The sequence below is a fragment of the Globicephala melas genome, chromosome 17, assembly GCF_963455315.2.
Source record: "Globicephala melas chromosome 17, mGloMel1.2, whole genome shotgun sequence".
NCBI lineage: Eukaryota > Metazoa > Chordata > Mammalia > Artiodactyla > Delphinidae > Globicephala > Globicephala melas.
Window position 1 is genome coordinate 42,118,475 of NC_083330.1, and position 16,021 is coordinate 42,134,495.

General features: G+C 53.5%; 1 protein-coding gene across 1 annotated transcript; it reads left to right on the forward strand.

The window, feature by feature from the left end:
• Positions 1-7,697: 7,697 nt before the first annotated feature.
• KCNS2 (potassium voltage-gated channel modifier subfamily S member 2) lies at positions 7,698-14,125 on the forward strand. Its single transcript, XM_030863122.2, has 2 exons — positions 7,698-8,582; positions 9,231-14,125. Exon 2 carries the CDS (start codon positions 9,274-9,276, stop codon positions 10,705-10,707), a length of 1,434 nt encoding a protein of 477 aa, XP_030718982.1. The 5' UTR covers positions 7,698-8,582; positions 9,231-9,273; the 3' UTR covers positions 10,708-14,125.
• Positions 14,126-16,021: the final 1,896 nt, after the last annotated feature.

Below are 16,021 nucleotides of genomic sequence, written 5' to 3' on the forward strand. Positions count from 1 at the left end.
TAATTTTGGTTTCTTAATATTTCTGCTACGAACTTCTGGTAAGTCCAAATTTTTTTCTAAAAACAATCCTGTAATTTAAACTTTTTTTTTGCTAAGTCATTTGGATTTCCCAACTCCAGTTAGTTAGAATGAGTGCAGTGTAAGGAAATGCATTTCCTTTAATAAAAACAAGAGCAAAGCAAACAAGAATCTCAGGAGAATTGAGCTTTTCTCAGGAGACATGCTGCCGGGGCAGGCCTGGGAGGCCAGTCCGGGGTGGGAGATGGCCAGGGTAGGAGGCATTTCTAGCATCGTGTTCCCCACGTCTCCTCATCCCAAATCACATAGCTTCCTACTGTGATAAAAATATCCGGAGCCTCTGTCATTTTAGCAAGGTTTAATTAAAGCTGCCCTAAATTAAGAAAATCTAGTCATTGTTTGCATTCCTAGATGCCTATGTTTAGTTGAGTCGCACGTAAGCAAAGAAATGAAAAATTAGTTTAATTTTTTGGCTGCGGGGAAGGGTGTGAATTGGTTTTCTGTCGCTTGTGGGGAACATCTTGTGTCTTCCCTCAGCTGGGTTTCTCTGATGGGATTGCTTCTTCCCACCCTCCTGAAGGTCTCTGAGGACAAGCTGCTGCTTGGTTCTAACCTGAGGCAACCTCAAGAGGCCACAGACAGACCAGCTCAAGTTGGGTAGGGTTGGGGAACTCCTCCTGAGAAAAGCTGTGCCCCTGACCCCAGGCCTCTGAGCAACCGAAAGCTGATGCCAAGTGGGTCCCTTGTGGGCGTTTGTCACCCCTAGGGCTGAGCTGAGCAGTGGAGGGGGCGTTCGGAATCCTACTTCCTGTCTTGAAAAAATGAATCAGGGAAACTTCCAGAATCCTTGGGGTGGGGAGGAATGGCTGTAGAGAGGCCATGAATAAGGTGTCTAAGAACAAACCTCTAGGGTCAGACTGTCTTGCTTTGAATCCCATCTCTGTCACTGGTGGCTCTGTAACTCTGAACAGGTTTACTTCACCATTTTGTGCCTGTTCATCTTCATAAAATCATAATATGTACCCCAAAGGGTCATTTTGAGGATTAACCTAGTTCATAGATGTGGAACCCTTAGAAGAGTGCCTGGCTTATAGTAAGTGACCAGTAAATGTTAGCTTCTGTTATTATTATAAGGGGACTCTACCTACCTCTGGGAACTCCCACTTGGTTGCCTGTGGCAGCCTCCCGGACACTGTACTTCCAGAGCACCTCCCTGTTCAAATACTGGAGAGTTTTTAATTTTTATTTTAAATCCAGGAAGCTGATTGCCTTGGTGGACCAATGTGTAAGGAATGTGTGATCTGCAGGTGGGGAGAATTGTAAGAAGGATGGGACCCCGTTAGGTATCCAGGGTTTGAGTCCAGCAGTAAAGATGTGGGAACAGCTTAGAGTGAAGAATCTTTCAGCAAACCCAGAGCAGACTCAGGCCCTGGGGTAACCATGGAAACAGGAGCCCACAGAGGGATGGGTAAGTGGGTGGAAGGATGGATCCATCAATGGGCAAGGGATGGGTAGTTGGGTGGGTGTCACTTTCACAGAAGAGTGAAGGCCTGTGGGCTACAGCTATGAGTACCTCTGAGCTGTGGGGAGCTATGGGGAGGTGGGAATGTGTCCGACGGAGACGGTTGGCAATGGTAAAGGACAAGCAGGCCAGGGCAGAAAGGGAATCTTTCCCTGAGAGATTTCCCCCAAGTTCCCAGCCTAGGGAAGGAGTAGAGATCAAAGGAGGAGGAAAGGAGTGGGCTTTCAGCCTCTGCAGCTTCCAAGTTGGGTTTCTGGCCTAGAGAGTCTTGACCTACCTAATATCCTTTATTCCCTGCTTCTCCTGCCTAATTCTCTGCTGCTTGTAACCAAGAACTGGGCCTGACCCTTCTTCAGACCTGTGGGGTGGTTCAGGGCTGAAAACGTCATTCTGAGAAAAGGGAAACAAAGTCTGCTCTGATGCTGAGAGATCATCCCTCAGTTCCAGCTCAGGACTCCCCTGGGCCTGTGTCCTGAAGTCCTTCCAGCTGGGGATACCTTCAGCTACCCCATGGTGAGCAGCGAGTGGGGACTCTCCAGGGCTCTCTCCTCCCACCTGGGGAGAAATGGATGCAGAGGTCCACCAGCATCTACTTTCCCACAGGCAACAGGGAATGCTGATGCCCCCAAATTCTCTTCTCCCTGCAACTTCCTCCGCCTCTCCTGGTTACATGGGGCCAATGACTGAGCTCTGGCCAAAGGATTGTGGGCAGGAGAGAAGTCTGCCCCTTCCAGACCTGGCCTTGGAAACGTCTCATGCCATCCTCCACGCTCCCTTCCCTCATCTCTCATCTTGATGGAGAGGATCCCAGGGAAGGATTCCAAGGCTCTTAGAAACTGACAGAGCTCAAGATGGAAGGAGCCTGGTTTCTGGAATCAGCGGGTGGAAACCCCCCATTGAACTGTAATATGAGTGAGAAATGATACTTTTATTAGGTTAAGCTCCTGGGATTGGGGGTTGGTGTTTACAGTAATTCGCCTACCCTAATTAATCTTGCACTTGAGATCGTTAAGAGGCCAGACTCTGGAACCAGAGAGACATGTTTGAGTCTAGGCATCTCACTTCATGGGCATCCGTAAAATACTGTTAATAATGGTACCCAAGTGAGGGCAGGAGGCAAGCAGAGAGCTTAGCACGGGGCCGATCACAACATAAGCACTCAGTAACTGGTACTAGTCACGGTTGACATTTTAAGCACTTGCTTTGTGCCAGGCCTTCCTCTACTGCCACCCTCACCACCATCACTCTCAGCTTCGTTTCGCCACTATCTTCATCTTCATCGGCCACAGGTGAGGGCCTTGAGGTAAACCCTCCTGATCTGGTATCCCCCTTGGGCCCAGAGAGTAGGGCCAGTGGGAGGGGCTGGGGGCTTCAGTCCAGGCTGTCAGTCACCCAAAGAAGGGTCAGGAGAGGAGGGACAGTATAAGTGACATGCCGGAGGCAGATGGAGAGGGAGCTCCTGGGCCGCTGGGGTTCAGACTCCACACTGTGTGCTTTGAGGAGGGCCTGGGGTAGAGAGGAGAGACAGCCAGACCCCAGAGGTGGTCAAGAGTGAGACTGGGAGCCAAGCTGTCCTCTTGTTAATTTCCCTTGTGGCGACCTTAATTCTAAATTTAATCAAGTTTATCTTACTTTTTTTCTAGCCTTGCCCCAGGATGTTCTGGGGGATTCAGTGAAGGGCCCCAATGGAGCAATACCCATTGCACCACTTGGGTATCCCTTGGGAGAGCCTCCCAAGGAGATGGGTTTTGGAGAAGGTACAAGATGTGGGACCTCAAAGTCCCCTATGTAGGTCAGCTCTGGGGCATCTGGTCCCCTTTGTAATAAGGAACTCAGAGAGGAGCCCTTCAGAAACAATGTTCTCTCCCTTATCGACCTCCAGGGGCACCTAGGAATGGGGGGCTGTAGGAGGAGAGGAGGGTGGCCTCTGGGGATAAACCCAAACAGCCTAGGCAAGGACTCACATGTAATAAATTCAGTCTGCTTCAGAAACAATGCAGAAACTATATAAATACTTACTGTGGCCTCTTGAGAAAACACTTAGTGAGGAGTTGCACTCATAATAGGGCAAAACTTCTTAAAACCCCTACTTTTCTCTCAATCCCGCCCCCCCCCACCCCGGTCCTCCCCTCCCCACACTCTCCTTCCCAAGCCTCAGTCCCACTTCCCCAGCTCAGGTCTCCCTGCCTGCTTCCCTCTTCTCTTCCGCTCTGCTTCTGCCCCCAGCAGCTTCTCTGTGCTCTTTCACCCTAAATCCAAGGCAGGGAAGGAACCGAGGTAAATGATTCTGAGAGGCAATGTCTCAGGCAGACCTGCAGGAGCCGGGGATTGAGGGGAGGTGGTGAAAAAGGCACCCAGCCTTTATGGTGACCCCGCTTGGGCAGGCACTGGCCCTAGAGGCAGGGCAGGGGTGGGTGTTAACTGAGCTAAGACACAGCCCTTGCCCTTGGCGCTGATCACTGGGCTGCACTTGGGCACAGCTCTGTGCCAAGACCCCTAAAGAAGGGCTGCTCAGCCTCTCAATCTCGGCTCCAGGCTCCATACTGTGATGGCTTAGGGGGCTTAAAGAAAACACTGATTCCACGGGCCCTGCACCAGACATTCTGATTTAATTGGTCTGGGTTGAGGTCCAAGGCATCCAGGGGCATCGTTTATTTTAAAATCTCAAGGGATTCTAGGAATGAGATCCCTTAGGCTAATCAATTGCCTGGGAGAGCGCCCTAGAGCCTGGGGGATCCAGGCCGCAGCCCCAGGCACAGCAATTCTTTCCCCTCCAACTGCCTTCTTTTTTTTTTTTTTTTTGCTGTACGCGGGCCTCTCACTGTTGTGGCCTCTCCCGTTGCGGAGCACAGGCTCCGGACGCGCAGGCTCAGCGGCCATGGCTCAAGGGCCCAGCCGCTCCGCGGCATGTGGGATCTTCCCGGACCGGGGCACGAACCCGTGTCCCCTGCATTGACAGGCAGACCCTCAACCACTGCGCCACCAGGGAAGCCCCAACTGCCTTCTCGATCCGCCCAGAGGAAGAAGGCGGGGCCAAGACTCTAGCTGTCACAGAATAATGTAAGACAGAAGATGAAGCCTCACTCACTCATCATTCAATCATGTATTCAGTAACCACTTAATATAAGTGTTGTGGGGAAAATGCTAGAAACTGACTGAGGGATCCAGTGTAGATTGGGTAGTCGGGCCTCTCTAAGGAGGTGGCATTTAAATCGAGACCTGAGTGACAAGAAGGAGCCTGCCCTGGGAAGCTGCCATGACAAGCAGAGAAAACAGTAGGTGCAAAGGCCCTGCGGAGGGAGCAAAGGGGTACAGGGCTGGAGCATAATTGTTGGAGAAGAGACCAATGGGCTGAAGTCTGCCAGGCAGAGGTGCATCATGGGGGATTTTGGAACTATGGGACGGCATGCTTTTCATGCTCAGTTCCACGGGAAGCCCCTGGAAGGTTTTCCAGAGGGAATGGAATGACCTAATTTGTGTTTTTAAGAGACATTCTGGCTGTGATGGGGAGGGTGGCTGGTGGGAAGCCGGATGGATGCCCGTGATCAGTCCATTCCGGCGGGGGTGGCGGGGGCACCCCTGTTTGCCCCCGGGAGAGGATGAACACTCAGCTCCTCCGCGGGGGGAATGTAGGTCAGGCAGCCCAGCACCCTCAGCGAAGCCGTCAGTGCAGCCCCCTCGCCTGTCAGAGAATAAAGCCGACTGAGATGTGTGGGCTCAACTGAGAGATCAGTGCTGGCAGAGGCAGAGATAATAATCGCCAAGGTGCAGGGATCTGGGCCGCTGCCTGGGGCCCCTTTTTCTCCTTCCCCGGGGTGCCTTCCCCCCACCCCCTCCGCCGCATCAGGATCTCCCTGGCAGGCCAGCCCAGGGGCAGGCCTTGACTGTGCCTGGAACAGGCGGCTGTATTTTAAGATCAGGGCTCAGGCTTCTAAATAAACCAAAAACACAGCCAGCTTCCCAGGCACAGAAGGAGGGAGACGGCTCCATTTCTCTTCAGCGCAGTGACTGGGAAATAAACCAGTGGCTCTGCCTGTCACATACACTTAACCCTCTGCAAAGGCATCTGTCAGACCCCAGAGCTCCTGCCTCAGCCTTTGTAAGAAACAACTGATGTGCCCCAGACCCAGGCTTCTCCTTGTGGCTCCAAGGGCACATTGTTGTTCAAGGAAAGGTGGGCGTGGGGCCTTGTCCTTGACCCCGGGGGAAAAGCTGATAAAGGGCAGGTACGGACCCTGGGCCCCTGAGTGGCTGGGGCATGTCTCAGTCAGCTGCTGAAGAGGACCAGGGAGAGAAGGAGAGGGAGGGAGGGAGGGGGAATGGTAAGGAGGGGGGAGAGGGGGCTGGCCAGAGCAGGGGCAGAGCTGAGAGGAGAATGGAGCAGCGCCTCTAGACAGTGAGCGCTCCAGGGGCCCGGCAGAGCCCTGGTGTCTGCGGGCAGGTGGGTGGCCGTGGGTGTAGAAGAAACAAAGAGAAACGGAAGGCGGGCGGCGGGGGGGAGGGCGGGGGCTCCCTCCAGGGACGAAATCTCCCACAACCACAAAGGAAGAAGGAACGAGCTAGAACAAAACCGACAGGAACAGAAGGAGGCGGGCAGATAGAGCAGGGGAGGGAGGAAAACCTCATAGTTATCAAGCCCAAGTGTTTCTGGGGAAAAGGGACCCTCCAAATGTGGCAGGAAAAGGTGATTTATGCATTAAACTCAACTAGGAGAAGAGTCAGGAGCGAGGTCAAGGTGACGGGAGTGCCTGGGGACGGTGGCCACACAGCAGAAGCCACATAGACATGTGGTGGCAAAGCAGAAGTGGGGCTGTGAGCTTCAGGGTGGCCAGAAACCAGGCAGAGCACAGTGAGAGGATGGGGGCAAAGGATAGAGAGGGCCCCAGGGAGGGTAGAAAGGGCCCCAGACTTCAATGATAGGTCCAGCGGACCTAGACAGGGGTGAGGGCCGCGTGCTCCAAACACAGACCTCGAAAGAAACAGAGATGGAGACGAAGACAGCAAATACCAGATTCTCCCTCTTCCTCTGTCTCTGTGTGTGTGTGCCTGTCTCTGTCTCTGCCTCTCTGTCTCTGTCTCCTTCTGTCTCTCTCTCTTCCCCTCTCTCACACACACACCCCTCCCTCTCTAAAAGCATCAGACAAAAGAGAAAGGAAGCTCATGTGGCCGTCTCCACCTTATTCTCCCTCCCACGTGGCCTGCCTCCCTGGACTCCCCGCACTTGCAGGGGGCTGCAGGGACATGAGTGTGGAGCTCCCTCCACAGGCAGCACGCTGGCACACCGCCCGCCCCCCCCACCCTCCCACCTAGAGGCAGGTGACTGGCACAGGTCTCCTCTGTATGAAGCCAGGCTTGGTTCCAGGACACTCCACATGAAGCGAGCTGAAGGGTCCTCACCAGGCCCTCTGAGGAGCCCCAAAGCATGCAAGCTGTGCAGAGCACCCATCTAGTGGGGATGACATTGCCAGGGCATCATAAGTAAAAGACATGCTGCCCACCGTGGCTGCCCTGGGAGTCCAGAGCCACAAGGGCTTTCCTGGGACTTCTGTCCAAGACCTGTAGCCCGTGAGCTCCCTGCTAAGCTCACGTCCTGCTCCGATCTTGGCAAACGGGGACCATGAGAAAGGCTGAGACGAAGGGGAGGGGGCTTCCTGGGGACTGTGGGTCCATTTCTCAGTTCCAGCCCAGCTGGCAGTGCTTTAAGGAACAATCCTTGGAGACCAAGAGCTCGAATCTGGGCCACAAGTCTCCTGGGGAATGGGGACACTGGTACTGAGCATATCTACGCTGGACCCACACTCCAAGTCCCCACTGTGTCTGCATACAAAAAGTTCTCATTTCATTACGCACACAGACCCGTCACAGTCGCACTGAATACTACACTGTACACTGCACACTGTAGACACAGTTCACAGTCTGCCACTGTGTGTACACACCACGCTGACATGCCCTAGGTTCCCCTGTTCTGACACGCTGTACACATCCTCCCACCGCTCAGAGGTCCAATTTTTATCAGCGCTGCACAGACACTGAAAAGTCTTATTTTCCTCAGACCACACACACACACACACACACACACACACACACACACACACCCCTCCCTACAATCCTCCAACTCTGGCACACCACACCGGCCTGTACACGCGCAGTGCCCACACAGAGCTCCCAAACAGAACTCCGTGACTCCCTCCCACGCCGGTGGGGCTTGCACTCCCGCCCCCAGCAAGCTAAGCTGAGCTCGACCTTGGGTTTCCCGGCTCCGTCTTCACCCCTCCAGATGCCTTTCCCCACCACCCTCTTTCCCCCGAAGCTTCAGGAAACTTTTCAGCAGGTGCCTAAAAGGGGAAACCTGGAGTTCCTCCCGTCCTGCTCTTCCCCCGACGCAAGCCATCCCTCATTCCCCAGCTCGGCTGGGCCCGAGACCCAAGTGGGGAAAGGTCACCGTAGGCAGTCCCCTGCCTGCGCCCTGTGGCAATAACAGCTGTCACCGGGGGATAGGCGAGGGGTTGGGAAAGGTGTTGGCTCTGCGTCGAGCCGGGGGCCCGAAGGGGTCGTCGCGACGCGCGGGAGGAGAGCAGAGAAGCCGAGGCGGCAGCATCTCCGGAGTCCGGGCGGCGGCCTCGTAGGGAGCTGGGAAGCGCGGAGCTGTCCGTTCAGCACCACCGCGCCGTGCCCCAGAGCAGGGCCCGCGCCGAGGCGCACCGGCTCATCTCCCGCTCCGGCCCCCGCTGTGGCGCGCGTTGTTGTCTCTCTTCGGTGCTGAGGGGCGCGCGGAAAGAGAGAGGAGGGCTCTGCGAGCATCGGGGCCACGCAGCCACCTGTGAGCCTCCTGCAACTGCGGACGGCGGCGGCATCCCCGGCCGGAGACAGGAGACGCTCGGCGGACCCCGCCCGCCCTCCCGCCGGGCGCACACCCAGGCGCACACACACTCGCACCCGCGCGCACACGCACAGCCAGCCGGCAGCTGCGGCCACAGCGATGCTCGCCGGCAGGTCGGGGAAGTTTCCCGCCGGCCTCGGCCGCGGGCCCCAGTGCTCGCAGGTAAGCGCTTCCAGAACGCGCAGGGCGAGCCCGGATAGCTCCGCGGGGTAAGGCGCGGCGCGCGCGGCGCACGCGGCTCCAGGGCACGGCGCCAGGCGGGCGGGGAAGCCCGGGGCGGGGGGCGAGGGGGTTCCAGTCGCGGGGGCTGGACGCAGGGGACGCCAGGCCGGCCCCCTTACCCCACCCGGGGTTAATGACTCGAGAGGTGAATTTCCCCGCCCCCTCCCGAGGCTACGCGCCCCCCATCTCGGCCCAGCCCGGCCGGTGCGCATCCCAGCTCTGGTCCCGCCTGTCTGCGGCGAGCGGGCGGGGGCGTCTCCTCGACCCGCCCACGGGCAAGGTCAGCTCGCAGCTCCCCGGGCTCTCAGAGCCGCTGGGGAGCGACCTCCGCCAGCGTAAAGGGACCGACAGAACCCCCAGGGTGGGCGTGGAAACGCGGCCATACTAGTGGAAACATAGCCCCCACTCCAAGCCTTTCCTCGGGAGGGGGCCAAAACCCATAGAAACGGCTCCCCATCCCAGTGTCCTTCAGCACCCAGAGACCCGCTGGAGAGGACTGGGTTCGCCAGGGACGGATGGGGAAATAGAAAGAGGTGCCCGAGCCCTGAGCGCCCGGCGCTCACCCGACACGATTCCTTCGGCTTCCAGGTGTAGCGCCCCCGCGCGGCGCGGGCGGCTGGGCGTCTCCAATATGACTGGCCAGAGCCTGTGGGACCTGTCGGAGGCCAACGTCGAGGATGGAGAGATCCGCATCAACGTAGGCGGCTTTAAGAAGCGGCTGCGCTCGCACACGCTGCTGCGCTTCCCCGAGACGCGCCTGGGCCGCCTGCTGCTCTGCCACTCGCGCGAGGCCATTCTGGAGCTCTGCGACGACTATGACGACGTCCAGCGTGAGTTCTACTTTGACCGCAACCCCGAGCTCTTCCCCTACGTGCTACATTTCTACCACACCGGCAAGCTTCACGTCATGGCGGAGCTGTGCGTCTTCTCCTTCAGCCAGGAGATCGAGTACTGGGGCATCAACGAGTTCTTCATCGACTCCTGCTGCAGCTACAGCTACCACGGCCGCAAAGTGGAGCCCGAACAGGAGAAGTGGGACGAGCAGAGCGACCAGGAGAGCACCACGTCCTCCTTCGATGAGATCCTGGCCTTCTACAACGATGCATCCAAGTTCGATGGGCAGCCCCTGGGCAACTTCCGCAGACAGCTGTGGCTGGCGCTGGACAACCCCGGCTACTCGGTCCTGAGCAGGGTCTTCAGCGTCCTGTCCATCCTCGTGGTGTTGGGGTCCATCATCACCATGTGTCTCAATAGCCTGCCGGACTTCCAAATCCCTGACAGCCAGGGCAACCCTGGTGAGGACCCCAGGTTCGAAATCGTGGAGCACTTTGGCATCGCCTGGTTCACATTTGAGTTGATGGCCAGGTTTGCTGTGGCCCCCGACTTCCTCAAGTTTTTCAAGAATGCCCTCAACCTGATCGACCTCATGTCCATCGTCCCCTTTTACATCACTCTGGTGGTAAACCTGGTTGTGGAGAGCACACCTACCTTGGCCAACCTGGGCAGGGTGGCCCAGGTCCTCAGGCTGATGCGGATTTTCCGCATCTTAAAGCTGGCCAGACACTCCACTGGCCTCCGCTCCCTGGGGGCCACACTTAAATACAGCTACAAAGAAGTAGGGCTGCTTTTGCTCTACCTCTCTGTGGGGATTTCCATCTTCTCCGTAGTGGCCTACACTATCGAAAAGGAGGAGAATGAGGGCCTGGCCACCATCCCCGCTTGCTGGTGGTGGGCCACCGTCAGTATGACCACTGTAGGGTATGGGGATGTGGTCCCAGGGACCACGGCAGGGAAGCTGACCGCCTCTGCCTGCATCTTGGCGGGTATCCTAGTGGTGGTACTGCCCATCACCTTGATCTTCAATAAGTTCTCCCACTTTTATCGGCGCCAAAAGCAACTCGAGAGTGCCATGCGCAGCTGTGACTTTGGGGATGGAATGAAGGAGGTCCCTTCCGTCAACTTAAGGGACTACTATGCCCATAAAGTTAAATCCCTCATGGCGAGCCTGACGAGCATGAGCAGGAGCTCGCCAAGCGAACTAAGTTTAAATGATTCCCTGCATTAGCTGCGAGGGCTTGACCTCCTCAAACCCACATTGCTGAGCTGTGTCTCGTGCCTCTGGCACAGTCCAGGCACATTAGGGTTATGGCGTAAGGAGTATGCCCAGCCCCAAGGGGAGAGATGCATGGGATATGCACCCCAGGTTGCTTTTACAGTATTTAGGATCATTTTTAGAGGGTGGTGTGTCTGACACCATGCCTTTGCACCTTTCAGTGAAATGACACTCACTGGTCTTTGCATCGCGGGCATAAAATGTTCACCTTTCTGCCGGATGAGTACCTAATTTCTCGTTCATTGTGTTCTCTATTGTAGCGCTTGTGGCCCAGTACTGTCTCAGTTGTTTGTGCTCCTGTTTCTGAGGTTGTCGTGTGAGTTCTGTACCAAAAAGCCCCCACAAATATGTCCAGTGGAAACACATCTATGGGGTCAGCAATGATATGATGAGGTTTTGCTCACAGTCATGTAGAAACAAAATCTCAATTCTTTATCCAATGCTTTCATTTAGTTTTAATACCAAAACAAAGGGAATGTGAAGTTAAGTACACATGACTGATGCAAGTCTGTGAGTTGTTTTTGTAACTCTGTAGCCCTGTGGCTTGCATGGGTACCCTGCTCACTCTTAGAATGATGTACACTGATGTTCATCTCTTAAATGTTGCTCTTTAGAGAATGTTATTTTGTTAATCATGTAGTGAAGATTGAAATCTTTACCAAGAACAGATGCGTTAGGGACAGGGGCTTCAGCTAAACATAGGCCAAATCACAGGATGCTTGAAGACCTTTCAAAGTCAGCCCTCCGTCTTTTCTAGGGTGGTCGTAGAGACATTTATTTCTTGCTGAGGTTCCTGGTCTAGGTCATTTGAATAAACTTTGCTGTGTCTTAGATATCAGCATGTTTTTGAAATGTTTCCTTTTAAAGATGTTTAGAAATAAGATTGTATTGTCTTTATCAACTAAAAAGTTGACTGTTGTATTGTCTGAGGCAAACATTGTTGGGTTGCTAGCAAGGGCAGTAGCTTAGAAAATTTTGTTGCCTGCTCTGAAAGCTTATAAAATGAGAACCCTTTTATTTCCAAGCAGAATTTACTTAGATAATTTTGCTTCTATGATACAGTATGTTACATATGATGCTCTAACTGCCCCAGAGTTCCTGGTATGACATGGAAACCTGGTGGTGTGGAAGTGTGTACTCAAAATATAGACAAATGGCTTATCCAGGATGGAAATATTATAGTTCTTATTTCCATTTCAGCTGCCTTTTCTTGGGGGAGGGTTGGTGGAGGCCAGGAGAAAGGAAGGAGTTGTAAAACAAAAAAGCATTGTTACTTAATAAAATGTCATAAATAATTGTAAACTTCTTGAAAAGCTTGATGCTACTTAAAAGACCTTTAAACTTCTAAACTTGTGTTAAGGTTGAGAACTCTTTCCTTCTCCAGAATGCCCTCTCTCTTCTTCTTCAGTTAACCAGCACATAGCGTTTTGAAGGGTTAACCTGGACCCCTTAGTAAGATAGTTCTCTGTTATATTCTAGGTAATCAGGTGGTTTTCCAGTTGGCTTCCATTGTTGTTCAGTCTTTGGAAAGGCTGCAGAATCCAGGGGTCTACATGCGGAGTTAGGCAGGCTTTCTATCTATGTCTTGGATCTTCCTTAAAAAGGTCCACTTTGTGTCTTAGTTGGTTGAAGGTAGTACATACTTCTTGGGGATGTGGTGAGGATCTTGTCAGAGGCTCTGTGTACTTGTAGTTGCCATGGCTACTACAGAGCGGGCCATTTGCACTAGTCACTTATGCCTTTAGGTCCCCAGTTCAAATCTTTCCATCAGACTGGAGCCTTATGGTGGGCAGGGAGGCAGCCACGTCCTAATGCTACCTGGTCTACCGTCTACATTTGTTTCTCAGAAGCATCAGGAAAGGTGAGATGACTTAGGGGCAACCAACCACCAAGTCAGAAGGGCAGGGATATTTCTCAGAATTTGCACATGTAGCACTTGGCTTTGGCTGACGTTTCCAGCACTGGAAGGCAGAGAATTTACGAAATAATCTCCAGCTGCACTGAGGCAGGTGATGGTACAAACTCGTGAAGACTGTTCAGTTTGCCAAGGCTGATGGCATTGGGTCACTGAGTGTGGTATCCACGGTCACTGACCATAAAGCTTGTGAAAAGTGGAAACAAGGAAGGAGGCTGAATAATTCAGTCACTCTCATGAGTATTCTTTTTAAACAGGCAGGTTTTACCACCAAAACAGAGATACCTTTAGTGGTTACTTTTTGCAGATGTGAAAACTGGAAAACCTGACTTTTCATTTTGGTGATGACTTGCGTTTATCTGGTGCCTTTCATTGGGGGAATCCCAAAGTACTTTAGAGACTGTCTTTTTAATATCTTTTGTACATATATATACTCGTATAAAATATTATTTTGCCCATCCTGGAATTTCAGTTACTTCCGAGCATGAGAATGTCCTAATAGCATTAAGTACTCCAAGCAGTGGTTTCAGTTAAGAGGGAGAGAGAACAACCCAGCTGGCTTGAACACTGGAGTTAATTCCCACAGAGGATGGAGACAGAACTGTGATCCGGGGAGGAAGAACACTCCTCTCCCACAAAGTATGACCAAGGTACGCAGTTCACAAGTGCTCTCAGCTGGGCTTTGATTGACCTTGTTAGATAACATCTTATGGAGCAGTTTCTTCTGGTCCCTGAAACTAATCGGTGCGGGGAAGAGGGGTGGGGGTGAATTTTCTGCTCTGTTTCTGGAGTTAAGAACATAATTGTGAGGTGACATCTTTTGCCACCAGGCTGTCAGACTGACCTGTAAACCTCCTTTAGGGGGACCCAGTAAAAGCTTCAAATCGCCTATTTCCAGCAGTGGGCTTGAGATCAGCTTCACTCCCAACATTTGAAGGTTGTTCTTTTCAATGTCTTTGGGACAAATACATGGGCCGGGCTCTTCTGGAAATATATGTGATGAGCATTTTGAAAGCGCTGGCTGGGAAGTGACACCGTGTCTTTTCTGCACAGATGCACACTGGTTATAGTTTGGTGTTTTCTGCCAACCCTCTGCATTTCCTGGGTTTGCTGCTGAGGAGGGGCATGTTATAATGCCAGGCTGATTCGTAGCTCCTAAGGTAGTAATTGGTATTTAATCCTTGGATGTGTTATTTCTACTTGACTTAGTATTCAAATAATGGAACTACCTGCTAATTGTTGCCTCATTTCAAAGAAAATGACCTGTTACGCACTTTGGGAATAGCAGTGATCTGTACAGGCTGTGTGCTATCTACTTGAAGGCTTAACTGGTATTTCTTGTATGTTTTAACAGCATGACTTGTTACAGAGCTGTAATTTTAAAAATTGAGAACGCTGTATTTGCGCTGTCCGTTTTAACACTCATTAACACGCTACTGTGCGGGCACTGATGCAGCCCCGCAGAACCGTTCTGTGTGATGACCGCACGTTACTCTCCGCGCCTTGACTCAGCAATGAGGAAGAACACTGACACACTCAGGACTCCAGCCTCGAGGAGAATGCAGATTAAATAGAACACAATTATTGACACTCCCTTAGGGCACTTCAGTTACACGTGGAGTGGCAAACACAACAAGGGCGTTCGACATTGGGGACCAGATTTCCTGAGAAAGGCTGGGCCTTTTTTTTTCCTTTTTTTTTTTTTTTGCAGTACGCGGTCCTCTCACTGCTGTGGCCTCTCCCGTTGTGGAGCACAGGCTCCGGACGCGCAGGCTCAGCGGCCGTGGCTTCCGGGCCCAGCCGCTCCACGGCAGGTGGGATCTTCCCGGACCGGGGCACGAACCCGTGTCCCCTGCATCAGCAGGCGGACTCTCAACCACTGCGCCACCAGGGAAGCCCAGAGGTTCTGTTTTTACATCGAGATGAAGAACTGGTCAGGGCTTTAAGGATGATCTAATCTGACCTTCTCATTTTGCAGCAAGGGGATGTGAGGCTCAGAGAAGCCAAGCGAGGCACCTAAGATCACAGAGTTGAAGGCAAAACTGGGAGCAGACCCCAGTTAGCCCAGTGAGCTTCCTAAGATTCATGTGGCCTTCGGAATGGCTCGTAGTCAATGTCGCTACTGGGTTAAGTAGGTGCTAAGGGCCAGTTCCCCCAGCAATAGTCACACCAAACCAGCCAGAACACTCAGGTTACCCAGGACCCAACTTGCTGCCAGGGAGGCACCGTAGCAGCATGGAGCCTGGCAACCAGGCGGGGTGGGGTTGGCACCAGCAGGCGCATGTGGTGCTGAACCAGACTGTGTGGGCGGGGCAAACCCTGACAGGGGTGTCTGTTTCATGGGGGCTCCAAGAATTCATGACCATCCCTTCTACAGAGCAGGCTGGTGGCTCTAGGTCCTGGTGAAAAAAGGGCTCCCAACTCTCTGTGCCTGCAAAGAATAACTAACAGCTCTTCCTTCCCAACAAAGGCTCAAAAAGCCCAGCCTTGGGCTTCCCTGGTGGCTCAGTGGTTGAGAGTTCGCCTGCCGATGCAGGGGACGTGGGTTCGTGCCCCAGTCCGGGAAGATCCCACATGCCGCGGAGCAGCTGGGCCCATGAGCCATGGCCATTGAGCCTGCGCGTCTGGAGCCTGTGCCCCACAACGGGAGAGGCCACCACAGTGAGAGGCCCGCATACCGCAAAAAAAAAAAGCAACAGAACCTCTGCATGCCTCCACCCCACCATGCCCCTTGTAGCCCTGAGCAGAACCCAATAGCCTTCACTTATTTTTAAGCAGAGCAGAGGGGCTGCTCACCAACAACCTTCTATTTGCTTTCATCTCTCTCCTCAAAAGCCAAACCACGACAGATGACAGTTTCAGGGACAACGATATCAGAGACATGCTTGGGCTGGTGTCTGTGTCAGGGAAACAGAGGTTTAAAATAATCAATGCGTGTCTCCTTTGGGCTTTAGGCTAGTGACACCTAATCCAAATTCCTGCTATTAAAAAGCATCAGAGAGGAAAATCCCATTGATTCCATTTGGCTAACTCTTCGCCCATTTGTGTTTGCTCCCTCTGTGAAGCCCTGTAGATCCCTCACCCGTTCCCACGAGGGCCCCTAAGTGGACAAGGGCAGGTGGAGCACCCACAGCCCACACTTGGTCCTAACTGAGGGGCAGTGGCATCTGTGGGTTCTCTCTTCCATGTAACCTTCAGAAGCGCGTGGCAACAACCTGCCGCCCGTCTCGTGGCGGCGGAGGAGGGGAATGACGTGCAGCACGGGGAGAGGGCACTCGCGGTCCCCACAGCCCCCGTGGCCCCACCACGCAGGCCACAGCATCTTCTCCGGCAGGGCTATACATGGATGTT

Excerpts from the sequence above, each read along its gene's own strand:
- KCNS2 (XM_030863122.2), top strand. The coding sequence starts at position 9,274 with ATGACTGGCCAGAGCCTGTGGGACCTGTCGGAGGCCAACGTCGAGGAT.